The sequence below is a fragment of the Cryptomeria japonica genome, chromosome 9 (assembly GCF_030272615.1).
Source record: "Cryptomeria japonica chromosome 9, Sugi_1.0, whole genome shotgun sequence".
NCBI classification, from domain to species: Eukaryota; Viridiplantae; Streptophyta; class Pinopsida; order Cupressales; family Cupressaceae; genus Cryptomeria; species Cryptomeria japonica.
In genome coordinates, this window is record NC_081413.1 from 558,864,130 (window position 1) to 558,879,523 (window position 15,394).

The following is a 15,394-nucleotide window of genomic DNA, read 5'->3' on the forward strand; positions in this document are numbered from 1 at the left end:
CGCTGCTGGGGTGCTCTACCACTGAGCTACTGGCCCCTCTTGGACCAGTCCATCGTCGGTCCAGGTGTGGCTTATTTCCAACACCAACACCCCCCCTTAAGCCACACCTCTCATGTGCTTGGGGCTCCTAGCCTAGACCTGGCTCTGATACCATGTTGAGACATGGACCAGCTAGGACTCGAACCTAGGACCTTCCATACGCTGCTGGAGTGCTCTACCACTGAGCTACTGGCCCCTCTTGGACCAGTCCATCATCGGTCCGGGTGTGGCTTATTTCCAACACCAACACAACTTTGCAGAAAAAACCTTGATAATTTCTAAGGCATTAAATTATAAATCATCTACTGGAATTGTTTAAAGTTTGCCAACATTGAGAATGACCATTTAAATTGTGAAAAGACAAGACAATGATCATTCATGTTGCAAATACCAAAAGAATTATCATGCATTTCACAAACCCCAATTGGTTCCTAATTTCCATCATAGTTATTCCAAAGAAAATTGATTTCTGGATGAAAACAGTCTTGGAATTCAAAATGTCCAAGGAGATATTTTTGCTGTTACAAATATATACTTATTAATTCTTTTGCAAAGATGGATTGATTATTATTTGTCCAAATTTTTTAAAAAAAGGAAACTAAAATATACATATAAATATATGTCAATTGCCAAAAAAATCGCAGTAAAAAAATGTAGAGGTGGAAGTACATGTGAAAGACACCATGAAGAAAATTCTTAGGCATGCCAACCTCTTCTAACTGAAAATTCTTACAAACCTAAACATTTGAATGTGCGGATATTATATAACACGTCAGTAATGCTAGTGAATTCAACCTAAAGAGCTACTGCTTATGGAATCAACCATCAAATATGAGGTTTAAACATTCAACACACAAAAAAAAAAGAAAACAACCAACAAAGATAACAGAAGAAAACAAAGGTCAACTATTGCTTCCATTTCCAATACAAATTGCTTTAATGATTACTCACAGTTTTTTCAAATTTTATTGACCCATATAATTCTCTAATCAGCTAAGCATCCATACATATAAACTAACCTGCATTCACTATACTATGATCATAGATTAATAATTTACATAATACATATATATTAACAATAGAAGATCATAGCTAAAAGTATCAGCATGAATCCATACCAAAGAAACCTGAATATGGCTGATGAGCTGCACTCCCGGGAACTTGAAGTTGTAATCTGGTTTTGACTAGCCACACTGGATTTGTAAATAGACAAACCTATAAACTCAAACACCCAAATTGTCAATTTCGTTAGTTGAATCTTTAAGTACAGAATGTCAATTCAATCTACAAAACCTAGCTATAAGCAGCATTTGTCCAAGTTTAGGGAACTGTGGGGCAGAGGGACATGGATTTCGGGGATGGCAGGGGAATGTTGAGTATGACAAAAGAATAAAGTGCTGTGGAATTACAAAGCTTCAAAGCAGCGATTTTAATTCATCGTAATTTTGCCAATTAAATAGGTTTACAGAAGGAAGCCAAGTTGGCCATCCGTCAAACAAACTACACAAGCAGACAAAATGTAATCTCAACAATGTTCTAACAACGTTACTCATTTAAAACCACCAACATGAAAGTAATGTCAATTGGTACATGTCTATAATATATCTAAACTCCCCTTAATGACTAAACTAGATACAAGTCCAACCTAATCTCTAAATTTGGCAAATTTAACTATGTTAAGAGATTTAGTCATTATGTCTGCAATCTGTTCCTTCATAGGGCAATAAAAAAGACAAACATATTTGTTATCTACTGACAGATGGAACAGGGATAAAATTTAAAATGTTTGATTCAAGCATAATAGACTGCATTCTTTGCCATCATAAGGACTCCCTGATTATCACAAAAGAGTGCAGTCTGTATAATGGGACCTGTTGTGAGGTATTCACACATCGCCGCATTGCAAATGGGGACACCCACTTTTTTTTGCTTTCTAGGATAGTGTTCGAGTCTTTTGCTATTAACCTTTGCATTGAAGAGGTATGGTTTCTTAAGTAGCCATAGGGTTCATCAAGTCAAGTTTGTCTCCTTAGGTTGGAGTGAAGACAGCCAGTATCAAGGCTTTGCGAATGGATGACTTGTCTTTTGCTTGCAGGGCTATGATGGAATTGAGTGACTAGGATAGGTCAAGTTGAGCATGAAAGTTGGATGGAGGAGCCCTTTATATCAAGCCTAGTCAACAATTCAAGTATCTCCTTCGTCATCCAAGTGAGTCAAATATATTTCAGTGAGAGGTGGAATCTGGGGGCGAAATTTGACTAAGTATGACCAAATTTCCATTGCTCCCCAGTTGGAGCGAATTTTGCTTCCATTGCTCCATCTTAGGAGCGAAATCCCTCTCCAGGCCCTCCAAGTCACTTAAACCACCTCTAATTGTCATGAGATGTCTTAGTTTGGATGAGGAATGCTATTATGAATCAATGACCTTGAATTGGGATAGTTGAGGAAGCCACTTCCTTTGCTCCCCAGTTGGAGCGAAATGGGCCTCCTTTGCTCCTTCTCAAGAGAGAAATCCTCTTCTATTGCTCACACATTGGAGCAACTTGATCTTTTTGAGCATATTTGAGGATGTTGAGCTAGTCTAGTGCCTCATCACTTTGATCATGCGAATTCATCAAGTGCATCAATAATTTGGCTAAGTAATAGAGGGAAGAAGGTAGATTAGGGGCACTTCTATTGCTCCTCTGTAGGAGCGAAAATTACTTCCATTGCCCTCTTTTCAGAGTGAATTTTCCTTCCATTGCCTTAGGGTGAGAGCGAAATCCTATTCAAAGCAAGCATTAAGGTCTTTTGATCCATGAAAGCTAAACCTAAGGTGTGAGTTGATAAGACTAAGCTAGAGGATGAATTTGAAGATCATTTCCTTTGCTCCTCATTGGGAGCGAAATTTTGTTCCTTTGCCCCTTCTCAGGAGCGAAGTTGCTTATAGGGCCTTCCTCTAAGTTGGTTCGATGCACTTGAAGCAATGAGAGGCAAAATTTGATTAAGTACGAGAGGATTTCCTTTGCTCCCTGACAGGAGCGAAATTTACTTCCTTTGCTTCTTGTTGGGAGCAAATTTCACTGTCAATGCTCCTGTTTAGGAGCGAAAATCATCCTAAAGTCTTTCTTGAGGTTGATTTGACATGTTTTTATGAATGAGTGGCTAGAAGAGCTTAACGTTTGAGTCAATGAAGTGAAGGCAAGTGAGGGAGAATGTAATGCCCCCACTTTGAAATTAAATTTAATAATAAAATATTTAAAATTAAATTAAAATATAAAATAATATAAGTAAATATAATTAAATATGATTAATTAAAAATTAATTAAGTTAATGAAAAGTCAAAAGACATGAAAGGAAAAGTTGTGACTCCCTCAACAATGAGATATAAAAGGGAGAAGAGAACCTCATATGAGAGGGGGGATAATTTGGAAATGAGAAGTGCAGATCTGATTTAAATAATAAGTGCAGATCTGATTATGAGAGTAAGTGTCCCTTTCAAATGGCAGAAATAATGAAGAGTTGCACTCTATCAAAGGGAATGGTGAAAGGGTGTGTCTCTTGCCAAAGGGCATACATGATGAAGAGGTGTGACCTCTCCCTCACATTGAGAGATATAAAGGAAAGGAATCAAAAGCATCTAGTAAGAGCACCATGGATCAGATCAGATCAGAACTGTTATTAAGTTACAGGCAGTAACATCCTTGTTCTTGGTGGTATGCATGGGGATGTGTTTAATAAGTATGCTTAATATATGAAGCCCAATAATGTTCTTATGCACAATTAATAGTAATACTAATATCGACTGCAATATGTATGATAGTCATACTTAATTTCATATATATATTCATAATACATAAGAAATATATATACTTATAGTCTAAATCATGTTATTACTTTCCGTATTTAAGAAGATGGGATTGAGATGTTCCAAAGAGGGGCAGTCTAAATCCAAGCAATAGGTTAAGTCCCAAGATAGCAGTGACCCATAAGCCTTGAGGGTATAGACCCAAGATAGGTAAGGGCTTGGATCTGTAAACTTTGAGGGAACCTATTGTAGTTGGTCTCTAAGCGCTTTGGTAACATATGTAAACCCTTCTCCCTTAAAACTAAAGTAGTAGCAGGGTTTGATATCTATATTAAGAACTATGAATAATGAAATTAATCAGCTAATGAGGAAAATAGACAAGCACTTATTAATAGCTTATTGAAGAAAATCTGTCAATTTTAGTATATTTAAATAGATCAGGTAGGGGACATTACAGAGAAAGTTAAGCTATAAGTTTGGAGATCCTTCCCTTTGCTCTAGGTTCAAAGCGAAAACAACTTCCTTTGCTCACCATTAGGAGCGAAAAATGATTCCTTTGCTCTCCAATGAGAGCGAAAGTGCTTCCAAGAGCTTTACATGAGTATAATGCAATGCATTAAGTTGCTAAGAGTGAAAATTGATGAGCAAAAATTCAATTTGGGAGTTACTTCCATTGCTCCTACTTGGGAGCGATTTTCACTTCCATTGCTCCTTGTTAGGAGCGAATTTGTGTTCCTTTCCTCCTCAGTAGGAGCGAAATTGCCTATAGAGCCTTCCCTTAAGTTGATTTGATGCATTTGAAGTGAAGAAAAGCAAAATTTGAACAAGTGTGAGATTATTTTCTTTGCTCCCTGATTGGAGCAAAATCTACTTCCTTTGCTCGTCAGTGGGAGCGAAATTCACTTCTATTGCCTCTACCTTGGAGCAAAATTGTCTACAAGAAGTTTGGTGAAGAGAATTTGACAACTATTGCCTGTGAAGACTTAAATTGGAGAGATGAATTAAGTTTATGGAGAGCAAAATTTGACTAAGTACCAAAAAAATTCCATTGCTCCTTGTTAGGAGCGAATTCTTGTTCCTTTGCTCCTTTATGAGAGCGAATTCACTTCTAAGGTACTAATTGAGGGTAATTTGATGGTTTTGCACAAGGAGACTAAGAACTTAAGGAATGAATGAGGTACAAGAGATCAATTAATGAACAGGTGATGAAATTGCTGCAACTTCCATTGCCTATCCTCAGGAGCGCCCTTCTCTCTAAATGCATTGATCAAACCTGCAACACATAGAGAATCAAAGATTATATCAAATTAAGAAGTTGTATATTTTTATATCATGTACACTTAATACCATCCTTGTTTATTTTGCAGGTGGCAACATCAAAAACAATTCGAAAGCATGGAAGGAGATTCAAGATGCTGCAAAGGTGAAAAGACTTCAAATTTTGAAGTTTGGATCAGATTATATATGTGAGTAGTTTTTAATTTTTTCTAATACTTGGTTCTCACTGAACTATATGACAATGAACCCTTGAGTGCAGGTTGCTGCTTATGTGAAGGGAACACAACTTAATGCATAACGTATTTGAGAGTCTGCTAAATGGAGGAGACCGATATCTGAAGGCTTGCACTTTCAATTACTGTACTTGCCTATTAAAATCGAACTCCATCATAATATATACCTTATGGTATAGGCATGTCAATGGACAGACATGCCTCTACGTACGTGGAGACATGTTGATGAATAGACATGCCTTCACGTACGTGGACACATGTCTCTTCATTGAGATGTCTCTTATAACGAAAGTCATAATCCGATTTGCAAGACAACGATTCTCCTAATCATTTGTTAGCGGTTTACAATAGACAACGATTCATCTTAATCATTTATTATCGGTTGACAATAGAGAACGATTCCTCTTAATCGTTTGTTATCGGTTGACAATAGACAACAATTCCTCTTAATCGTTTGTTATCGGTTGTCAGTAGTTAACGATTCTCCTAATCATTAGTTATCACTGTTATCTACAAGTAACGATTCTCATAATCGTTTTTGAAGGGAGATCGACTATTGTCGATATACACAGCGATAAATTGATATCGAACTATTAATGTGGAGAATCGATTTATATTGATCATTTCATTTGATCAATATAATCGATACTTTTATAGATATGGTGCTCATATTCGATTTTGTATAAATAATGATAAATATAAATTATGTATATATACATATTCATATATAATAATAATAAGAACACTTATTATTATTACATATATTAATATGTATATATTCATATCAACTATAATCAGCATTACTTATACATATGATTTTATGAGACTACTTCGACCGAAGCTATAAAACATCAACACTCCCTCTTAGCTAGGGAGGAGGATTACAAGGTACTCATAGAAGAGCTACACATAGTGTAGTAGATATCATTATATGATATCAGGAGCAATGGTCTACAAGTATCAACACTTATGATACTCACCAGAACTCAACACATCCAATATGGTATGTGCACTAGCATCAATCATATGATGCCTACCATAGGGATGTATAAAAATCATGGCATACTCACAAATATTAAGCACTTAGCATCCACCATGACATATCTCAACAATTCAAGATATCAACCTTATGATATACAGTTGAAATTGTTTTAAGAGATATGCACTATCATGACATGTTCACAGATATCAAAATATGATATCTATCATGATAGACTGTAGAGTTATTGTAAAGTCGTCACCTTCCAATAACTACTAGAAATACAAGTGATTATCATCCAAAAGTCATCACTTCTTAATGATGCACACAGGTGCCCATAATGACAAAAAGAGTTTATATTAAACATCTTTAGAATATATTAGTACAATAATAATGTTGAGACTCAAAACTCAGAACTTACATTTCAATCATACCAAGCTTACCTTTGAAGTGTTCTACCTTTGTTTTTGCGAGAGGCTTGGTAAGAATGTTTGTTGTTTGATCTTCAGTACTAATATACCTCAACTGAATTACCTTTCTCTCCACCATGTCTCTAACATAGTGATAAGGAATTTCAATATGTTTGGATCTGTCATGAAATACTGGGTTTACTGAAAGCTTTATACAACTTTGGTTATCACAGTGGATGATAGTAGGATCTAAGGATTATCCAAACAATGCTACAGGGAGTTTTCTCAACCATACTTCTTCTTGTGCTCCCATAGATGCCGCAATGTACTCTGCTTCTGTGGAGCTTTGAGAAACTAAAGATTGCTTTCTGCTAAACCAAGATATCATAGCTGATCCTAAACTGAAGCAGCACCCTGATGTGCTTTTACAATCTACCACACTTCCAGCCCAATCTGAGTCTGTATATCCGTATAAGTTTAGATCTACATCTTTATACTTAAAGCCATATCCAATTGTTCCACGAAGATATCTCAAGATGTGTTTTGCTGCAACTATATGCAATTGCTTCGGTTCACACATGAACTAACTGAGTGCATTTAGAGCATAACAAATATCTGGTCTAGTATTGACCAAATATATCAAATGATCCAATCATCTGCCGGTAGAGGGTGGAATCTATTGATTTAGAACTTGCAGTTGCCTCTCTTCACTTGTGTAAGTTTGTTTCCATGGGAGTGGACATAGACTTACAATCCATCATTCCAAACCTTTTTAGAATGTCAATAGTGTATTTCCCTTGATTTAGAATAATCCCATCAGTCTGTTGCCATACTTCTAAACCGAGAAAATAGTGTGGAAGCCCTAAGTCCTTCATGTCAAATTCAGCTGCAAGGTCTTGTTTACATTTTATGATGAGATGCTCTTTGCCTGTTATTAACAAGTCATCAACATAAAGGATAAGAATTAGCATATCTCCATTTATTACCTTGAAGTAAAGGTTTGGATCTGCATCATTCTTTGAGAAGCCAAGTCCTGATAGATAGTGATCTATCCTTTCATACCAAGCCCGAGGAGCCTGTTTGAGCCCATATAAGGCTTTCTTCAATTTGCAAACATGAGAATGTTGTCCATGCACTACAAATCCTTCAGGTTGTTCCAGATAGACTTCCTCCTCTATTACACCGTTTAGAAATGCAGTTTTTACATCCATTTGATGGATTTTCCATCCTTTTGATGCAACAATAGCAATCACAACTCTGACATAAGTGTATCGAGCAACAGGAGCAAATGTTTCTTCATAATCAATTCCCTCTTTCTGAGAGAAACCTTTGGTGACAAACCTTGCTTTGTATTTTTCAATACTTCCATCTATAGCATGTTTGATTTTGAAAAGCCACTTAGAAGACACAACTGATTGGTTCTTAGGCCTAGGCACAACGTCCCAGACATCATTCTTGAGAATAGACTTATACTCTTCTGTCATGGCTTCTTTCCAGGCTTAATGTTGGAAGGCTTCCTCAACAATAGAAGGCTCTGAATTTATGATTTCACTCATTAGAGCAATATAGCTGGAGAATCTATTAGGTCTTTTACTTTCCCTGAAAGTTCCTTTTGGAGCTGCATAATTTTCAGCCTCCTCAATCATCTTCTTGGCCCATAGTGATCTTTTCTTAGTCACATTAGTGTCCCTAGGTTCAACCATATAGTCCATAGGTTCAATGTGATTGTTCCCTTCAATTGATTCGTTAGTCTCACTCGGAATCTCGGAGGAGTGATCCTTTTCACTGTATTGAGGGGATTCATCATCTGTTTCATTAACATCCTTAGATCTTTTGAATGCAACATCCTCTTCAAATATGACATCCCTGCTTAGTTCAATTTGTTTTTGACCTGGAATATAGACCCTATAGGCTTTAGAAGTTTCACTATACCCAACAAAGATTCCCTTTTTCCCAGAGGGTTCTAATTTAGATCTTTTCTCCTTAGGGATGTGAATGTAAACAGGACAACCAAAAATCTTAAGTGACCTATGTCAAGTTTGATTCCTGTGAATGCTTCTTCAGGAGTTTTGTTATCAAGAAAGGAATGTGAACATCTGTTTTGGATATACACAGCAGCATTAGAGGCTTCAGCCCAAAATGAGGTATGAAGGTTTTGGTCATGCATCATGGCTTTGGTTGCTTCTACTATAGTTTTGTTTTTCCTTTTTGCTACCCCATTTTGTTGAGGGTTGTAAGGAACAGTGAACTCCCTCTTAATCCCAACATTATTACAAAAAAATTTACAAATTTTCAGAGATGTATTCCCCCCATTATCTGATCTAAGGGTCTTTATACTTTTACTTGATATATTTTCTACTAAAGCCTTCAATTCCTTAAACCTTTTAAGGACTTCATCAGACTCTTTACACTTTAGAAAATATATCCATGTCTTCCTAGAATAATCATCTACAAAAATAACATAATACAAAAATCCTCCTAACGAGGGTACTGACATAGGTCCACATAAATCAAAATGAACAATTTCTAATACATTTTTGGATTTACTTTCACTATTATGAAATGTGCCCTTGGTATTTTTCTCTAAGGCACACCCTTTGCAGATTCCTTCATGTTCTTGAATCAGATTAGGTATCCATGTCACCATTTTCTCTATAGAGGGTAGAGCACGAAAATGAAGATGCCATAATTCACAACTGTTAGAAGATTCATGAATAAGTTCTTGTGAAGGAGAGATGCAAAGTTTGTATAGGCACCCATGTCGAACTCCAATGGTGTGTGCCTTCTTGATGTTTGAGTTAGGCCAGGCTAAGACTTTTCCATCTATGACGGTGATTCTATATCCTTAGTCTTCAAGAGCTGATATGGAAATTAGGTTGCGTTTGATGCTGGGCACAATAGTACACCTGCTAATTGAAGGGCAATGCCTGATTTTAGTTGAATGGTATAGGTTCCAATCCCATTCACTGGGTAGTTTGAGTCATCCCCAATTGTGACTTCCTCATCAGATTTTTCTATCATAATGTCTAAGTGCTCTTTGAATCCTGTTATATGTCGAGATGCCCCACTGTCTATTACCCAGGTGTTAAGGCTGGTTGATACTTGACTGGATAGAGCTGAGTAGAATAACTTAAGACATAAAGGACATAACGCAGAATAATATCGTAAATATCAGACAAAGTGTATCAGATGTTCTATTCATCATCAGTGTATGTTACAAGTTACATTCCGAAGTATAAAAGAGTACCGAGGGGGTGCGAGCACCAACCGTCGCACCGCAACTTCCACCCCTCGGTTGCCAACTAACCAAAACAATTACACATAATTAACTAATGTTATTCCCGTGTACAATAATGCCGCCAACATCTGTGTTGGGCTCACTGACTTCAGCAATCGAGGCTTGAGGCTTAGGTCTGTCAGGACACTTTACAGCAATGTGACCATATTTATCACATCCAAAACATTGTACTTTAGATAGGCCCCTCTTCCTTTTGAATGATTGCTTCCTAGTTGAGTCCTTACCTCTCCTCTTCTTGGAGTTATTCCTCTTTCCTCTTTTGTGAGACTGACAGTTTAGGGCTTGCATCTCTTCATTTTGGGAGTTAATTCCAATCCCTCTAGTGATCAATCTAGATTCTTCTTGTATACAATCAGTCTTCAACCGATCAAATTTGGAGAGTTTCGATCGAGCACTAATTCCTTGAATAAACGATTCCCAAGAAGTAGGAAGTCCATTGAGTGCCAGCATAGTCAACTCCTTGCTATCGAATGTGTGACCAATAGTAGATAATTGGTTTCTTAGCTCCGTTATCATCATGAAGTATGAAGTGATAGATTCACTTTGGTTCATTTTGATGTGGTGTAGTTGTTGTTTTAGAGCAAGAACCCTGCTAGTGTTATTTATCTCAAACATGTTCTCTTGTGTTGAAAACATTAGATAAGCAGTATCTAATTTTGAGATAATAGGAACAATATGATCTTTTACTCCATCCACCAATAGTTTCATAGCTTTATTATTATTTCTTGTCCATTTTTCGTCTTCTTCATCGGGCATGGGTAACGTTTTTTCCACAAGAGTGTTTAATTCATGTTCCTTTAATGTGAGCATCATTCTAAACTTCCACGATACAAAATTTGCAGCTCCTTCAAGTCGGTCCTCAGGTCTAACTCCATTCACCATTTTGTCGAATATAGAATTCTAGAACTTTCAATGGAGATTGGTTGTTTCCCTCTTATAAATCTGATCAGACCTTTTCTTCAAACTAGCTCTAATACCATGTTAAAGTTTGGATCAAATTAGATATGTGAGTAGTTTTTATTTTTTCTAATACTTGGTTCTCACTAAACTATATGACAATGAACCCTTGAGTGCAGGTTGCTGCTTATGTGAAGGGAACACAACTTAATGCATAAAATATTTGAGAGTCTGCTAAATGGAGGAGACCGATATCTGAAGGCTTGCACTTTCGATTACTGTACTTGCCTATTAAAATCGAACTCCATCATAATATATACCTTACGGTATAGGCATGTCAATGGACAGACATGCCTCTACGTACATGGAGACATGTCTCTTCATTGAGATGTCTCTTATACCGAAAGTCATAATCCGATTTGCAAGACAACGATTCTCCTAATCATTTGTTATCAGTTTACAATAGACAACGATTCCTCTTAATCGTTTGTTATCGGTTGACAATAGACAACGATTCCTCTTAATCGTTTGTTATCGGTTGTCAACAGTTAACGATTCTCCTAATCATTAGTTATCACTGTTAACTGCAAGTAACGATTCTCATAATCTTTTTTGAAGGGAGATCGACTATTGTCGATATACACAGCGATAAATTGATATCGAACTATTAATGTGGAGAATCGATTTATATTGATCATTTCATTTGATCAATATAATCGATACTTTTATAGATATGGTGCTCATATTCGATTTTGTATAAACAATGATAAATATAAATTATGTATATATAAATATTCATATATATATAATAATAAGAACACTTATTATTATTACATATATTAATATGTATATATTCATATCAACTATAATCAGCATTACTTATACATATGATTTTATGAGACTACTCCGACCGAAGCTATAAAACATCAACATCAAACATATCAACCAAGATCAACACGAGGAAGTCAAGACCTTGGGGCATGGAGGAGACATCTTATTTGTCAATACATAGAGGAATTAACCCAATACATAGAGGAATTAACCCGGACCAAGTGCACCTTTAGTTAAGTGTATTATGAACAACGGAGGATCAACCAAGGTTATCACACAGTCTATATCAAACATGATCAAGGAAGAAGATAGTTTCAAAAGAGTTAATCAAAGGTAGAAGATCATCATCATCACTGCTGAAACTGGATAATGTTGAGTATCAAGAGATATTGCTCAATACTCATTCATGATAACGAATCAAGCCTACAAGCAAGTTGAGGTGTCATCCCAATCACCACTCACCAATCAAGGAGTTCCACCTCAACACTTCTAGATGCAATGAACTTGACTCATCCATGATGGCACAAACTTCAAGGCACCTACCCCTATTATTTATTGGTCAAATATTCCAGAGATGACATGTGTCAAAGTGTTGTAATTATTTCATTGGCCAGAATTGAGTTTTTTGTAACAAACTCTAATTACGGTTTTCATTGTAACATTTTGGCCGTCGATTGGGTTGGATCCAGGTCATCCATTGTAATGAGCAAATAGTTCAATAGCAAATAGTAGCTAGAGTAGAGTAGGAGGAGAAGGCAGAAATTGTTGCCAAAGTTGTAAATAAACTTCTTTTTCATTGAAGTTATGGTGGAATGTGTTCTTTCTTTACAAAGTGCATGGTTTCTTGTTGGATCTTCATGTTAGATGATGAATAATTAGATTGAATGGAGGAATTTCTTGAATGCATTTGTGTGGAATTCGTTTAGTCCATACCACTAGCCTCTTGCCGATTGCTGGTGTGCCTTGCATGGTCAACTAGAATGATATGAGCTTAACTTCAAATTGTTATATATCCATTGCTTGTGCATTAAATTGAACGGCAATCAATGCTTGATGGTAATGATTTGAATATCTTTGAATTATCCCTTAGAAGATTGCACTGATCTTGTGTCAAATTGTTTAGTTTGATGGTGAGACCTTGCCCAGTAGGTTTCCATCTAATCATTCACCTATTTTCTTGCATTCTAAGTCTTAGGATAGAATTCCTAAGCCCTTTCCTTTTGCCCCTTTTTCAAACTCAAGCTGATCTAGGATAAAAGGCATCACAATACTGCTACATCAGATGATCAAGTTCCAGCAATTCAAGCATTCAACAATTCAACGTAATCCCTTTGTGATTCCAGCATAATCACATCAAACCAACGAGCTTATACACACGTAGTGACCCGACATTTATGAACCTTGGAGTTGTCTCAAGTGATCCTTAAGCTAACCTTCAACATTTGAGTAACTTTGTTCAAGAGAGGATAAGATACTTTTGGGTATTTTATTGTGTTAGATTGTGTCTAAAAAACACATCAATAGGACCAAGTTAAGATGAACCAAGATCTATTGCAACCACATTGCTTTACATCCTATATTCGCAAATGCCTTATATTGTGCTTCAATGGAAAACAAGGCAACTGCATGTTCTAATTTTCTTTGCCAGGAAATTACTCCTGATCCAAGATTAAAGATTAATCTAGTGGTAGATAAATGACTATCAACTAATACAATTCTATCAAAGTCAGCATATAACTATAGAATGAATTTGGCAGAGTATTAATAGAGAATACCAAAGGTGAGTGTTTCTTCAATGTATCAAAAAACATGCTTGCAGGTTGCCAATGTTCTTCTTGAAGCTTGGCCATAAATCTGGAAAGGCAACTTACTATAAAACATAAGTCTGGCTGAGTGGTAGGAAGATAGATCAAACTACCCACTAGTAAGATGTTGATTCGATCTCCAAACACTGGTTATAAGCAGCACATTTCCAAGTTTTGTAAGTTAAAGGATAGATGGGTAGCGAATTTGGGGATCGCGAGGGGATGGCAAGTATTATAGGAAAAGGAAGAGCTGCAGCATTACAAAGCTTTAAAGCACTGATTTTAATTCATTGTGATTGTGCCTGTTAAATAGACTTACAAAAGGAAGCCAAGTTGGCTATCTGTTAAAAAAAACTACACAAGCAAACAAAAAGTAATCTCAGCAAAGTTTTAGCAATGTTCCTAAATAAACTATACCAAAGTGAAACTAAAGCTAGCTAATAAATGTCTATATATCTAAATCCCACCTTAATGACCCTAAATCCAAGCTTTTCCCTAAATTTGGCAAATATATATCTACTAAAAAGTTCACACATTGTGTCTGCAATGTGCTCCTTCATAGAGCAATAATAAAGACAAACACCATCGTTATCTACCAGCTAGCAGATGGGATGCTGATGAATTTTAGTATATTTGATTGTGGTGTGATTGACTGAATCCTTCACCATCTTGGGGACTCCCTGATTATCACAGAAGACTGAAGTTGGTGTAGTGGGACAAAGTTGAAGATTAACCAAAATATGTTACCAATATATAAATTTACATCTTGTACTGACAGCTGCCTTATATTCTGCTTTAGTGGAAGATAAGGCAACTATATGTTGTTACTTGTTTTACCATGAAATTACTCCTAATCCAAGGGTAAATATCAAGTTGCATGGACACGGATACGGATACGGTATCTGGCACGGATACAGCTGGATACGACATTCAAAAAATCACATATACATATATTTAACACAATTTTCTAAGTTATTAGAGGAGATTTTCATTACTTCCAAAGCAATATGGACACATAATTGCTACATAGATAATTATAAGTTGATTAAACAATTTACAATATGCAAAAATAATAGAGTTGCACTGGAAGATAACCCAAAAAATGGGTTGCTGAAATAAAAAAACACTTAATTTGTCTTTCTCGTTTGGTGTAGGTTCTATGTTACCCCGAGTTTCCGAGACAGGAGGACAGGGAAACGGATTTCTGAGACTTTTTTTTCCCAGAACAGGGGACGGCTATATATATATATATATAGGGAAATCTGAAATTTATATAACATTGTTACACTGTAAACATTCATCATAATAACACTTATAAATTAGAATCTTGATTCTAATTCTAAAATCAAACGAATCATAATAGAACTAAGAACATAGCATAAGACGAATCAAATCAAATCGAATCATCATAGATTAATATTAAGAACATAGGATAGCATCATGATCAAATGAATCAAATGAGAGTTCAAATTTCAATTTCATACATTCATAGATATAATTCATTGAAACAATGAGAAGTATCACTATCAAGTATCATATCATATATCAAAATTAATAGAATATTAAAATATGGTAATTTTAGTATTAATGCTCATTCAGTGTATATTCTATTTTTGATAGATCGTCTTCGATCTTCTCAGCAGTTTCTTATTAGAAACTTGCTATTCTTGTAAATAGCTTTGTATTATTTATGAGCGTTTTGCTCATTCTGATTAATCAATCAATTCTTTGAAATCCATTGCGTGTCTCGCACTGTTTTATGGTATCAGAGCCATAGGAGGAATTTTTTTCGGAAATTTTTTAATCCTAATTTCCAATTAGTGGAAATTTTCGAAAT

At 35.9% G+C, this 15,394-nt stretch overlaps 1 protein-coding gene across 4 annotated transcripts in view; it reads right to left on the reverse strand.

Moving 5' to 3' along the window:
* The window catches only part of LOC131070787 (folate transporter 1, chloroplastic), a 118,521-nt gene that overhangs the window by 32,985 nt on the left and 70,142 nt on the right, over positions 1-15,394 (reverse strand). For 3 of the 4 annotated variants that reach the window (XM_058006450.2, XM_058006442.2, XM_058006462.2), the window contains exon 5: positions 1,158-1,254. The exons of the other annotated variant lie outside the window; for it this stretch is intronic. In XM_058006450.2, coding sequence (XP_057862433.2) covers positions 1,158-1,254 — 97 coding nt within the window. The remainder of the gene's footprint in view (positions 1-1,157; positions 1,255-15,394) is intronic. 4 annotated transcript variants of the gene reach the window in all.